At 37.0% G+C, this 14,695-nt stretch overlaps 1 protein-coding gene across 1 annotated transcript in view; it reads right to left on the reverse strand.

The window, feature by feature from the left end:
* The window catches only part of LOC106867578 (arginase, hepatic), a 94,575-nt gene that overhangs the window by 53,452 nt on the left and 26,428 nt on the right, over positions 1–14,695 (reverse strand). The window contains exons 2-3 of the mRNA XM_014912489.2: positions 12,335–12,407; positions 7,943–8,049 (exon numbers count right to left, since the gene is read on the reverse strand). Coding sequence (XP_014767975.1) covers positions 7,943–8,049; positions 12,335–12,407 — 180 coding nt within the window. The remainder of the gene's footprint in view (positions 1–7,942; positions 8,050–12,334; positions 12,408–14,695) is intronic.

The raw sequence follows: 14,695 nt of genomic DNA on the forward strand, positions 1-14,695 counted from the left end.
AAGCAAACTTTAAAATTTGTCATTACCGTCTAAGCCGGGAGAGGAAACTGATAGTTTGGTAACCTGCTGAAATAAACATTAAAAAGCGAAAGGAGGAAATAAACAGCTTTGCAAGTGTTCTTCTTTTTTCCGAACAAGAGAGGTGCGAAACTTAAGAAGCGACTTCTTAGAATATACATGTCTGTGAGGAGACATAAACAAGAATAGCAAGAATCTACTATGCCAAAAGAACTGGTAATACATACATTACAAGTATTCTATGAAGAGAACATAAAATTGCTGCATAATTCAACATGAAATGACATTAAACATCCTATAAGGTAAAAGAAGGTTTCTGTAGGAAAGCTAAGTCATATTCACTTAGTGAGTTCACATGCACAAGGATGAATTATGTTGTCGGCGGCGTTAGGTGCAGTAAGAGCTGGAAGCGGCGGTGATGAATTTCAGTGTCCTAATGCAGAGAAAGCGAGCAATAGCTCCCTGGAGGCAAACACAAGATAAACTTCTTAAGTGGAGGAAAAAACGATCTATTTAAGGAAATTGCTCGGCTCCATTACGACAGATAGAAACTTGAAGCAATGCAAAATATGGCCCAGGCTGTGATTACCAGCATGAACGTCAAACTTCAAAAAGCAATTAACCATTTAATGGTTTCAGTAAATTTATACAGAAAAAGTAAGCATTATACTGTTCAGCATACATAAAAGTCAACTACATTATATTTTTTGTGTGAAAACCTATTCTGACATTAAATGAGTCAACTTCCCGTACGAATGTTTACATTTGTACGTCATTTTCCAACAAAAAAAAATTTCTAAAAAAATTCTGGAACCGATCTACTTATTTAATTTATACACCTCCTACAGTTTATTTTTGTTTTTGCGGAAAAAAGTGCATAAATTACATGGGCTTTTACGGTGTGTATATATACAGGGGTTGGACAAAATAATGGAAACACCTAGCATCATAGCATCATTATTTTGAAATATCTATAAAACAGCTCTTTTGAAGCATATCATATCGCCTGACGCATCAGGGCTACTCTTAAATGAGCCGGACATGCAACACTAGCATCGGCCATGGCTGCGATCTCACTTTACTTGCCTGGTCTTCTCAGTCACTGTTTATTGCCAAAGGTCTCGGTCTCCTGTAATTACCCCTGTGAGGCTCAATGTTCAAAGGTCATTCTTCACCATCTCATACCATGTCTTCCTGGGTCTGCCTCTTCTACAGGTTCCTTCACAGTTAGGTTGTGGCACTTCCTCACACAGCTGTCCTCAACCATACCAGTGCAGATGTCTCTCTTCCACACTACATTTGATGCTTCTTATGTCCAACTTTTCTCTCAGGGCGTTTACACTGTCGTGTATGCACTCTGACATTACACATCCAGCAAATCATACTAGTTTGTTTTCTTTCAAGCCTATGCATGTCCTCAGCAGTCATGGCTAATGTTTCACTGCCATGTAGCATGTCAGTTCACACACATGCACCATACAGTCTACCTTTCATCCCAAGCGAGAGGTCGTTAGTTGCGATCAGAGGTAGGAGCTCCCTGAACTTTGCCCAGGTGATTCTTATTCTAGCCACTACACTCTCAGAGCAATCACCCTCACTACAGACTTGGTCGCCTAGGTAGCAGAAGCTATTAACTACTAGGTTTTCCCCCTGGCATGTGATGAAATCTGTTTTCTGTACATCTTCAGTGCTTATTGCCCATGTGCATCTGCCACACACAAAAACTATCTTCTCGGTTAACCTTCCTTTGATATTGCTGCACCTTTTATGTGTCCATAGCTTACACCAGGTACATCATATGGAGTTTCTACCCACGCCTTTTTTACAGATCAAGCAGGGCCATCTACTTGAAGGGGTTTGTGATTCGTCAGCCTTCCTACTTACTAGGACTTTGTTTTTTTGCTAGGTTAACCCTAAGTCCCTTCAATTCTAGACCTTGCTTCCACACCCTAAACTTTGTCTCTATTTCTGGCAGTGACTTGGCTATTAGAGCAAGGTCATCAGCATAGAGGAATTCCTCTGTTACTGCCTGGAGGACTATGATGAATAAGAGGGGGCTGAGGATTGATCCTTGGTGAACCCCTACTTCTACCTGGAATTCTTCACTATAGTCGTTGCCAACCTTCACCTTACTGACAGCATCACTGTACAGAGCTTGTACAACTCTTATCAACCACTCATCTATCCCCAGTTTCTGCATTGGTCACCAGATAAGGGATTGGGAGACCCTGTCAAAGGCTTTCTCCAAGTCAACAAAAGCCAAGTACAAAGGTTTATCTTTGGCTATGTATTTCTCCTGCAGTTGCCTTACCAGAAATATAGCATCAGTGGTGCTTCTGCCTGGCAGAAAACCAAACTGCATCTCATCTAGTCTAACTCTCTCCCTAATTAGTTGGGCTATGACCCTCTCTGTAATTTTCATCACCTGATCCAGTAATTTGATACCGTTGGAGTTATTTCTATCTAAAACATCACCTTTGACTTTGTAACAGTTGACTATGGTGCTACTACACCAGTCATTGGGTATGACTCCTTCATGAACTACCTTATTTACGATGCGGGTGACAAGACCATAACCCACACTGCCCGATATTTTAAGCATCTCAGCAGTGATTCCTGATGGGCCAGGTGCTTTCCCTGTCTTCATATCCTTATTTGCTTTATCTACCAGGGTACTGTCAATTCAGGTAGCTGGTCCCTCTATTGGGTCAACCTTTGACAGACTCTTCTCTACCCATTCGTTGTCCACATTCAGCAGTCTTTCATAATGGCATCTTCAAGCCTTTTTCTTTGCAGAGTCATTAAACGCAAGGGCACCATCATCCATGTGGACACATTTCTCTCCTATAACATCACGGTTTTTTCTCACACACTGTCCTGCAATCTGAAATACTTCAGTTCTTTGGTCTTCACATCGATTAACATTGGAAAACTTCTTTCTGCTACTCCCTTGGCTATATATACCTGTCTCCTAGCTTCCGTTTTTGCTATCTGATACAGTCTCCTGCTTCCCCCACTCTTCCAGGCCTGTCTCTTTGCTCTAATGGCCCTATCTACCACCATGTTACCCTAGGTCTGGAAGGGACTTTTCACCAGCCACAGATTTGCTCTGTAGCACTCAGCAAGCTGTCTAACAGGAATTTCCAGCTGCCTTCTATGTCACAGGACTTCCCTATCATCAAATTTCTCAGTAAGGATATCCCTAAATCTCTGATCATGTGAAGGGTTCTTAAGCTTCTAAGTCCTTCTTTTCCAGATTGGTTTGCTTTTTGTCATCCTTCTGACGTCAAGTTTAAAGTCACTAATAACTAGTCTATGCTGGGGGGTACATTCTTCATCAGGGAGGGTCTTTGTATTTAAGAGCAACCATGCATCCCACTGTCTTGTGAGAATGAAATCAATCTGGCTAGCAGAGTCACCTGACTGATAGGTTATCAGGTGGCTGACTGGCTTCCTGAAGTTGGTGTTGCAGATCAATAGGTTATTTGCATTGCAGAACTCCAGGAGCCTAGTTCCCTCTTTATTTCTGGTACCAACTCCATGGCCTCCATGTACACCATGGAAGATACCAGGTCGCTGTCCGACATGCCCATTAAAATCTCCAGCTACAAAGATATAAGATCATTGTCATTAATCTTTGAGGTAGCCTGCAGAAGAATATCGATGACATATATATATATATATATATATATATATAAACAATAATGAAATGAACAGCAATACAAAATATTTCAAGCTTACAACAGATATCATCATCATCACCATCATCATCGTTAAACGTCCACTTTCCATGCTAGCCTGGGTTGGACGATTTGACTGAGGTCTGGTGAACCAGGTGGCTACACTAGGCTCCAATCCGATTTGGCAGAGTTTCTACAGCTGGATGCCCTTCCTAACGCCAACCACTCCGAGAGTGTAGTGGGTGCTTTACGGGCCACCGGCATGAAGGCCAGTCAGGCGGTACTGGCAATGATCTCGCTCAAATGTCTTTTCACATGCCACTGACACAAGTGCCAGGAAGGTTGGTAACGATCACGCTCAAATGGTGCTATTTACGATATGATTTCAAAACTGAAATGGTTTTAATCTAAGTGACAAAAGATAGGGAAGTGATATTCTAAACTCAAGGATTGCTATATTAATGTGTTTAATTCTGCGTTTCAAGTATTTCTTGCAGGTTATCCAAATTCTCATGTAATGGACAGGTAGAATGCACCTATTAACTGGCTCTCACACATCTATGGTTCCGTTTCTCACTTTCAGCCATTCCCTAAGAACATATTGAGAGTGTAGTGACAATAGGAAATAAAATACACACACACACCCAGAACATCAGTAGGTGAGGAGTTCTACATAGGATTGTTTATTGAGAATATAGCACAGAAAAGTGAAGCCTCTCTTGGGACAACTTTATTTCACTAATAAAGTTGTTTTTTTTTTAATACCCCCCCCCCCCAAAAAAAAACAACAACAACAGTACTGGAAATAGGCCAACTCATCACTACAATAATATAAATTTTTTCTGTAATAGTGATAACATGATAGTAATATGCTAATAGCAAAGTTGCACTGTTTTTAAAACAAAGCAGTGAAAAGTCTCCTACAGCTTACATACTGAACCTTGATCTACATTCAAATTTGCAGCACATAGTAACACAGACACACATGCATATACAAATAAACTCAGAGTAAGCTACTGGCAGCATTGTAAATAAACACAGAATGTTGATATCATGTGTGGAAACAAACAACTGCTAATGGGGAATTTAATTTTGCAACAAGATATAAAGGTATCTATGATAATATGCATGTTACACTTACTCATACCTGTCTAAATGTTTCACCTATATACACACAGATTTGTTAGCAGAAGTGTTGCAAAGATTTCACTGCATTTATGGTAGAAAAAGTTACTGAAATCTAAATTATTAGCACTGAAGGCAGAAGATAAAGTTTTGAGGTTGGTTTTAAATTTTGTCCAACTAAACATGCTGAAGAACATGGAAATTGTAATGTTAAGAGACAATTTTGTATGTTGGAAAATGAGTAAGGGATTGATGGAAACAAAAAGAAACACTCAAGAAAATGTCAAAACAAAAATGTGCTAAATTGTCTCCTGGTATGAGAACTCAAGAGAAAAATTTATATATTTGGGCAGGGGAATCACACATGAATGAACACATCATTTGCATGGCTTTTAGAACAAAAGTTAAGACAGCTTACAAGTATCCATGGACAGCTTCATCATCATCATCGTCGTTTAACGTCCGCTTTCCATGCTAGCATGGGTTGGACGGTTTGACTGAGGACTGGTGAACCAGATGGCTACACCAGGCTTCAATCTGATCTGGCAGAGTTTCTACAGCTGGATGCCCTTCCTAATGCCAACCACTCCGAGAGTGTAGTGGGTGCTTTTTACATGCCACCTGCATGAGGGCCAGTCAAGTGGAACCGGCATCAGCCACGCTTGAATGGTGCTTTTTACGTGCCACCGACACAAGAGCCAGTCCAGCGGCACTGGTAACGACCACGCTTGAATGGTGGTCAATCAATTCATCTTTTAAAACATGCATTTTTATGTTTCTCTCCTCTGTATCCATTCCTCTCTCTCTCTCTCTCTGTTGTGCTGAGTCCAAAGTTTTACAATATTCTGGTAACTCAATTACTTTATTGATCAAGTTACCCTAAATCCTCGAGTATAAATCCCCCCCCTTCCCCTTCCCTCCTTCGTGAAGCCGTGATGAAGGGAGTGGAAGGAAATGAACCTCGCCAAGAGACGTTGCTTATAGCTACTCAGAAATTCATTTCAGCAATTCATGAACTGAAATGGCCAGTTTTATGTCTGCAAAATGGCCATGATGACTTGTTCATAAAACCAATGTGTAGATATTATAAAAAACATTTTAAATAAAAGTGGATCAAAATCAATTTATAAATGTTTATTTCATTCTAACACAGTTTCATGAAAGTACTTAGATGAAAGCATTTGCTAAGTGTTTACGTTCTGCATTATGCTGTAATATCCTTCTTTAACTAAAGGTTGACAACTGTAACTCTACATGTTTACCAATAACATTACAAGATCACTTTTAACCAGTAATACCAGTAATATTCAAAGGTCACTTCTGAATTTGACTTTTATATTTTTTAGCATGTGTGAACTTTTGCAATGTATTTTAAACAGCAATTGTAATAAATTTGACTAAACACATTTTTATAGACAAATTAGTATACAAATTATACAAATGTGAAATTTGTTCTATGATTCCAGTACATATAAATATATAAATAATTCAGTACTTTCCTCTACTTGGACAATGTGAGTTAAAAGAGAATCAATGCTGATTTATGTGCATGTATATTTACATAATATCAATTGCAAAGAATAGATAAAAGCAAACTAGGCACTTAACCTCTCCATGAGAAGTAATTATAGCACTCTAAAATCAAACTACCAATTTCCTATGGTTGTTTTAACTACCAGAAGAGTAGAAAATGACATTAAATTAATTCTACACTCATTCAGTATGACATTTGTTCCATTACAGCATTTGAATGCGAGAAGAAAAACATTACCCAAATAACTTCAGTATGAAATTTAACATTTATTATTAGTTAAAAGCCAAACAGGTCATGAGATTTCACTGCTTTAAACTCCACTTTTTTCGATTATTTATTGGCTTTGTTACAGCAATCATCAGCTTTGTTGGCTTGCTCTGTACTTGCCACACAATATGTGAAAAGAGCCTCTTAATTACTCTTATACACACCTGATACATAAACCTGAGTGGAGAATGTTTGCATTTCAAAAGATTATATTTACATCAAAAGCAACAAATTATATCAATCATAATGATAGTTTTGAGAATTAAGAAAGGAAATGGCACTTTGGAGTAGACATGTTTTCTCAAAGACAGCAGAACAATAAATAATTATCATTTGATCAAGAATCAAAGCTTAGCTATTGGCTACATCCTCTAATAATGTTTCACTTGCCTTATATATCTGACACAGTGGCATATAAGAGAAATAACAACTAACATTTCTTTAATGGATAGTGTTTTTAATACAGTTCAATAGAGCTAGCTCCCTAAACATTTCAGTATCACACAAAATATATTCTGTACATAGCATGGTTATGGACAGAGACACAACAATGTTATTCATACAGTTATATATTTTAAAGAACTCACATAATATATTCCCCATAAACTACAGATTTGGGCCACTGTTATACAGATGAAATCAATCGTGTATTATTGTAACTGACCACAGACAATATAGAATATAATTTAGCTTTGAAAGATTTTACTGTATTAGTAATGACACAAGTCACACTAACAACAAAGATATGATGATATGTTTGTTGCTTCTCTCAGTATTAAAATAATATCCAATAACATTGCAACAATAAAACTTTGTTAGGGTAGAAGAGTACAGCAATAAAACTTTGTTAGGGTAGAAGAGCTTGTATAAACGTGTGAATAGTAGTTTATTATTTCAAAGTTTATAGTGACAGCTACACTCAAAACAACAGTTTCAGATAAATTCAATGAGAATAGCAACATTAAATCTAAGAAAAACTGTTAGTTAAAGCTAAAAACAATTAAAATATAAAGTTAATTAACCCTTTAACTGTGAAATTGAATTTAATGGTTATTCCAAGAATGATGTTAAATATCTACCAAAAAATAGAATTAGTGTTTTCTGCAAGTCATGTTACCTCAGTGAACTTGATATATCTCAACAAAAAACAATTTCAAACATGACAAACCTCAATAAAAGATAAATTGATATATAAAACTGCTTTCTACGATTAAGGGTAATGAAATTTCAAGCGGATATATCGGATTTCCACAGTGAAAGGGTTAAGTTTCCTGATAACTAAATTTCTAAATAGGAATGAAAACTCTAGAAAAATTACCTTTTTACTTGCATGGCTCAAAAACAGTCCATTTTTAATAAGAGACTGTTTATCATCTTCTTCAATATTCTCAAACTGAATATTCCCATAGTCATTTATTCTGTGACCTACAAAGCAATACGAAATAACAAAAGAATGAACAAGTGGTGAGATGTGATAGAAAACACCTGTCCAACCCATGCAGACAGATATAAAAAGGATGATGTTTAATGATATGAAAATCATGTAATTGTCACACAAATGAGAGAACTTTATGTAGTCACTCAAACTTCAAGTAATAATAGCTAAATCTCCTTGTTTCACACCCCATTATTATTATCTTTAAAAGAACAAAAAGGAAAACACTTTGGATAAAGTGGTTTTACTTATCATCACCATCATCATCATTCCTCAATATGTCTAGACAAAAAAACTGAGTCCCAGTAAAAATACTTTTGATTGTAAGTCTGATCAGGCCTAACCTGGAGTGAAACAACATGTGCCTGTTAAATGTCAGAGAAATACTTTTATAAAAAGATTGATAGCAATGTCATTAAAATGGTTTTACTATTTTGCCAGAAAGTAAGGCAGCAACAAGCAGAATCATTAGTATGCTGGACAAAAATACTTAGTATTAGATTTTGAGTTCAAATTCCACTGAGATCAACTTTACCTTTCATCCATTTTGGATCAATAAAATAAGTACCAGTTTGGAATTGGGATCAATATAATCAACTAACTCCACCCCGTTGTAGAAAGGATTATTTTGCAAGAAAGTACTTAAAAATATATACTTCTCATAGAGAATGACATTCATGTCAGATCTAATCTATATGATATCGTATGTTCCATATTCTATTTCAAGTGAATTTTGCTGGGCCCACATACACACACTCACAAAATATGAGAGTGTAAGCCTAACTAGGAAGAATGAACATATAAAAATTTATGAATGTTCTAAACATTTCAGTCACTAAAATAAAATATATTGGCAATGCCTTTGGAATGGAAATGAATATAGAATGGAAAACAAAAAAGTAAGGTCATTGTCAAGAGACACTTGTTTCTAGTACATCTATCCTTGTTTATCATGAGGTTTTGGTTCCAAACAACACAGTGATAAATAAATAATCTCTGTGCACTTTGTAAATGGAATGAATAGTAGATTTACTGGTAGCAAACTTGCAGATCACAGCAGCAAAGCTACTAATATTATGGTTTTTCATGATCAGTCCTACCTTTTCATGTAGAAAATACTCAATTGCATTATTTGTTAGGATCAAATGCCAACGTATCTTTCTGCTCACTGGTCCCATGTTGATACGTACAAGTACATAAATCAGTATAAAAAGTATGTAGACTTGCAGCATAGCAATGGAAACAAGTGATAGTCAGTGCATCGTGGGTAGCTGAACATTGTGGATGGTTGCCAGGGCATGCTTTTGTAGTACAAGCAGAATCTTTGACTAATCACCAACTGGTGTTATGACATCAATCTGTGATAAGCATAACATGATTCACAACTGAACATACCATATTATCCCAGATCAGTGGTGAATGAATCAGTGGTAAATGAAACTACATGCATTACATTAACATAAGAGAGATCATCAACTATCTAATATTCAGTTAGAAACAATTGATATAAGTTAGGTATACTTTGATGTATATGTTATCTACTATATATACCCATAATGTTTATTTCTAACCTTCACGCATTTATTCCTTTGAAGTTTGGTACTAATCATTCCGTGTGTCATACAAGGGTATTATTATGTCTAAATGGTTGAGAAGTTTGTTTTGCAATAATGAGGTTCCAGGTGCAAATGTTTCCTATCATAGTCTCAAGTACACTTGTTGAGATTATGCAGACAGAAAATAAATGGAAGGCTGTAAGATGTAAACAGTAACTGTATGGAAGGTTGTAGGAAGAGGCAGTACCTGTGATTCCAAGGACCAGCCTCGCTAGACACTATCATGTCACACTTGTTCTCCCTGAAGATTACATTAAACCTTTAGCATTTAAAAAGGCCATATCCAGCCCTGATATTTTACTGGTTTTATGTTCAAACTAGTCAGATCCAACCTCTCAGACTTATCCTACTATGTCATTCTAAAAACAAACAATCCCAACATTAAAATCTCAAAGCTATGAGATAAGACATATTAATTCAAAACAATGTGAATGAATAAGCATTATATTTGAGAGAATAATATGAATGCTGAAGGGTTAAAGATACAAGTGTTCATGAAATAATCTGTCCCTTACACTACAATTCAATGAGGGCACAAGCATATCTGAAGAGTCTAAGGTTCAATCTCACATGAGGTCTAGGGTTCAATCTCACACTGTAATATGTTGGGCAAGTACATTTACCATAGTGTGTGAGTGAATTTGGGTAAATGGAAACTGTATAGAAGCCTGTCAAGTGAACTGGATCTGTAATTCAAAAATTGAGCTTCATGACGCTTATACTAATTCTGCTTATAAATGACATAAAGGGTACATGTGTCTGGAATACTCAGCGACTTAACAAACCAATTCAATGAGCAGGCTGTCTAGTTGATTAAACAATTATGATACTCATTGTCAAAACCAACAGAAAATACATTTATTTATAAACATGAAGATAAAAGAACACCTCATTAAAGTACAACTTTAACAGGTGCCTGTATGTTTTCTTTACCAACCACAAACTCAGGCATGACTATATGGTTAAGAAGGTCACTCCCTAACCATGTGGCTTCAGGTTCAGTTCCATTATACAGCACCTTGGGCAAATGTCTTTTACTATAGCCCCAGACAGACCAATGCCTTATGAGTGAGTTGTGTAGACAGAAACTGTGGAGAAGCCCATTGTGTGTGTGTATGTGTGTATCCACCATCACTTGTCAAGGCATACTGGTTTGCTTACATCCCTGTTACTTAGCAGTTCAGTAAAAAAGACTGATAAAATAAAATAAGTACTGAGATTGATTTACATTATTTACATTTGACGGATATTTGTCCTCATCTTGTCTGTTGTTAACAACGTTTCGGCTGATATACCCTCCAGCCTGAATCTTGGGGGAATTTCGAACCTGGGTTCTCATTCCTAAGGTATTTTTCAATGTTATTATTATTATTATTATTAATAATAAGGTATTTTTCAATGTTGTTGTTATTATTATTAATAATAAGGTATTTTTCAATGTTATTATTATTATTAATAATGATAACAACATCGAAAAATACCTTAGGAATGAGAACCCAGGTTTGAAATTTCCCCAAGACGCCTGATGAAGGCTGGAGGATATATCAGCCAAGACGTTGTGTTAACAACAGACAAGATAAGGACAAATATCTGTCAAATGTAAATAATGTACATAATTCGTCATCTCTTAAATGTAGAACTGTATGAGGTTGATTTGTTTGACAAAACCCTTCAAAGTGGTGCCCCAGCCTGATACTTGACTGAAACAAGTAAAAAAAGGTAAAAGTATATGTTCACCAATTATAATAATTTTTTCACTGAGCAAAATAAATTTCTGTTAATTTATCATATTTGAAATTCATGTAGTAAAACCAACATTTACTTAGTGTAATAACATTTTGTTTTCTTTCGCAGTTTATTTTTTGTTTTACTCTTTTTGCTGATTTACCATTCAATTATTTACCATTCAATTATGGCAGTCAAAGTCATAGTTGAATATATTAAATCCAGTGCGTGACTTGCATTTATTTTATAAATCTCAGAAGGATGACAAAGTGAATTTGGGTAGAATTTACAATATCAATCCTGCCTTCCACTACTGTCCATTATACAAAATTATTGTACGTTGCAGAGAGTAAAGCCCTTATTGAGTACAGTAAGGTCATACATATAGATGACTTGAATAGTTTCTGGTTCAGTCCCACTGCATGGCAAATTGGATAAATGTTTTCTACTATAGTCCTAGGCTGACCAAAAATTTGGTAGATGGAGACTGAAAGGAGTCTGTCAGATGTTGGATGCATGTGTAAGTTTCTCTTTGTCTTATCATTACATGATGGTTGAAAATGAGCGACACCAGCAAACAAGTGGTATCCTTAGTCTCCAATCTTCTTTGAGAACATGTCGAACCATGGCAAACATTACCTTATTTGGAGAGGGGTGAGGTTTGGTGACAAGAAGGGCACCTGACCACAGAAATTCTACTTGGGAGAAATATCACTTTGCTAGGAAACAGGTGAGGGTTGGCACCAGGAAGGGCATCCAGCTACAGAAAATTTGCTAAACTCATGCAAGCATGGAAAAGTAGACATGAAAGTGATTAAGATGATGAAATTTTATTGATGAGACATTTTCAAAGCTTTCTTGAGATGGTATTACATTTATTTACATGAATAGAAAAAAAATATCAATGAAATTATTAAACAAGTTATACCCATACCTAAATCTTCTAAAGAAGTGATGAGACCATGATCTCTGAGAGCTTTGGGCCCAAGTTCCACACCTTGCTTATCCTAAGGATAGAAAATAAAATTGCAATTTGAAATTAAGTGACATTTGAAATATATATTTGAAATTAGAAACAATTTTAATTATAAACATTCAACAAAAATATTCACCTTAAATTAAGATGATGATGATGGCAATGATGACATTTACATAATAGACAACTTAAAAGGTGGGCTTCTCACATATGTGAAGGTACAGGATTTGTATTTACAACAGCAGATGGCAGAACATCTAAAAAGGAAGGTGGGGAAGGAGGTTCTGCTGGAAGGAATGACCATGCATAGGAGAGCATTGAGTGAATGAGTCAATACACACACACACACACACACAGAGTCACTTCAGAGTCTGTAAGTCACAGTGCCCCAGTATGGCCACAGCCTTAGGGCTGAAACATATAAAATAAATAATAGTATAATAGTATATTTGTCAAAAATGTGGGTATATTAACCAAAGTATACAATATTACAGATTCATTACAGCCAATCTCTTACCATTTACTTTTGCACCAGATATTAGGTGACTGGAGGGCTAGCTAAAAACTGTGCTCATCAGAGATGGTAGGTATGGGGGAAAAATGGTAACCGCTCTCTGTTACTGAGGGAGAAGAAGCATCACATTTAATATAGAGTGCTGTGAAAAAAATTAACTCAAGTGACAGGAAACAAGCTCGTGCAGAGACAACAACACATGCCTCCCTAATTGTCACTATAACAGGGAGAGAGTCATATATGAGGCAAAGGTAATGTCAAGGGACCCTGTGGACAGTCAAACATGCAAAAGCATGTGGGTATAATAGCTCCTTTCAGGACCAGATTCAACAACCATAAGTTCTCCTTTACGATCCAGGAGAGATGCAATGTCACAGCCTTGCTTAAGCATATATGTTGAAAGACAGCATCAGAAATTACAAGTGGAAAATCCTGAAGAAATGCAAGCCTTATTTTAACAGTAGCAAAAAGTGCAGGCTATTCTTAGTCAAGAAGAGAATTCATCATCATCATCGTTTAACGTCCGCTATCCATGCTAGCATGGGTTGGATGATTTGACTGAGGACTGGTGAAACCAGATGGCTACACCAGGCTCCAATCTGATTTGGCAGAGTTTCTACAGCTGGATGGCCTTCCTAACGCCAACCACTCAGAGAGTGTAGTGGGTGCTTTTACGTGCCACCGGCATGAAGGCCAGTCAGGCGGTACTGGCAACGGCCATGCTCAAAATGGTGTATTTTATGTGCCACCCGCACAAGAGTCAGTTCAGGGGCATGGCAACGATCTCGCTCGAAAATCCTTACACATGCCACAGGCACAAGTGCCAGAAAGGTGACACTGGGCACATGTGCCATCCCGATTTCGCTTTCGCTTGCCCCAATAAGTCTTAACTTTCTTCACCCAGACATCTGTCTAAACTGCATGGGTGAAATTTTTTGCCTGTGCTCACATTAGAGAAGATACAGGATGGCTTGCCTACAGGCTCTACCATGATTATAAACACTAGGACATCCACCATCATATCTTGAGAACCCAGCAGAGTTTTGACCAGATATGCACAGGCACACATACAACCACACATCAGATTGAAGGTTTGGGTACCAGCCCAATCCCCCTCAAAAAAGCACCCTGTACACACATCAACTCTGCACACCCATCAACCTCTTCAAACTCCCCCAACACACACACGCATGCACACACACACACGCCACACACTAACCTTTGATACATAACATGAGTTTTGTAGGAGAGAAGGGCATAAGATTACATAAATCCGTTTTATTTGCCTCCCACAACTTTGTTTCGTATTTTTCCCAGCACCAGCAAACTGGATGTGTCATTTCCCCAACCCCAGTAACAGAGAAGAGTTGCTATTTTTCCCAAACCTGCCATCTCTGATGGGTAGTTATTAGGTAAAAGCTCAGTTATCTAATATTTGGTGCAAAAGATTGACCATAATCTATATATATAAAAATGAGAATGTGTGTCTGTCTGTCTGTCTGTGTGAATCCCTAAAACTCGAGAACTACGCAACCAATTTCATTCAAATTTTACACATGCCTTACTTAGGGTTCCAGTTGTGTTTTAGTCAAAAAAAATTATTAACTTCTTGCAGAGTTCGAGCACACGGCAACATAATATCTCCTCCACTATTTAAGTATTACGTGTCAAAAGTGAAACAAAAACACTCATGTCAAATACTTTCACTTTAAAAATGAAACTATTCCACTAACTGAAACAATCACATTTCGATACTGTAGTGACAGATACTTTCACAGAGAGAGAAAGAGAGAAATAGAGAGACA

This window comes from Octopus bimaculoides, chromosome 1 (genome assembly GCF_001194135.2).
Source record: "Octopus bimaculoides isolate UCB-OBI-ISO-001 chromosome 1, ASM119413v2, whole genome shotgun sequence".
In the NCBI taxonomy this organism is placed as follows: Eukaryota; Metazoa; Mollusca; class Cephalopoda; order Octopoda; family Octopodidae; genus Octopus; species Octopus bimaculoides.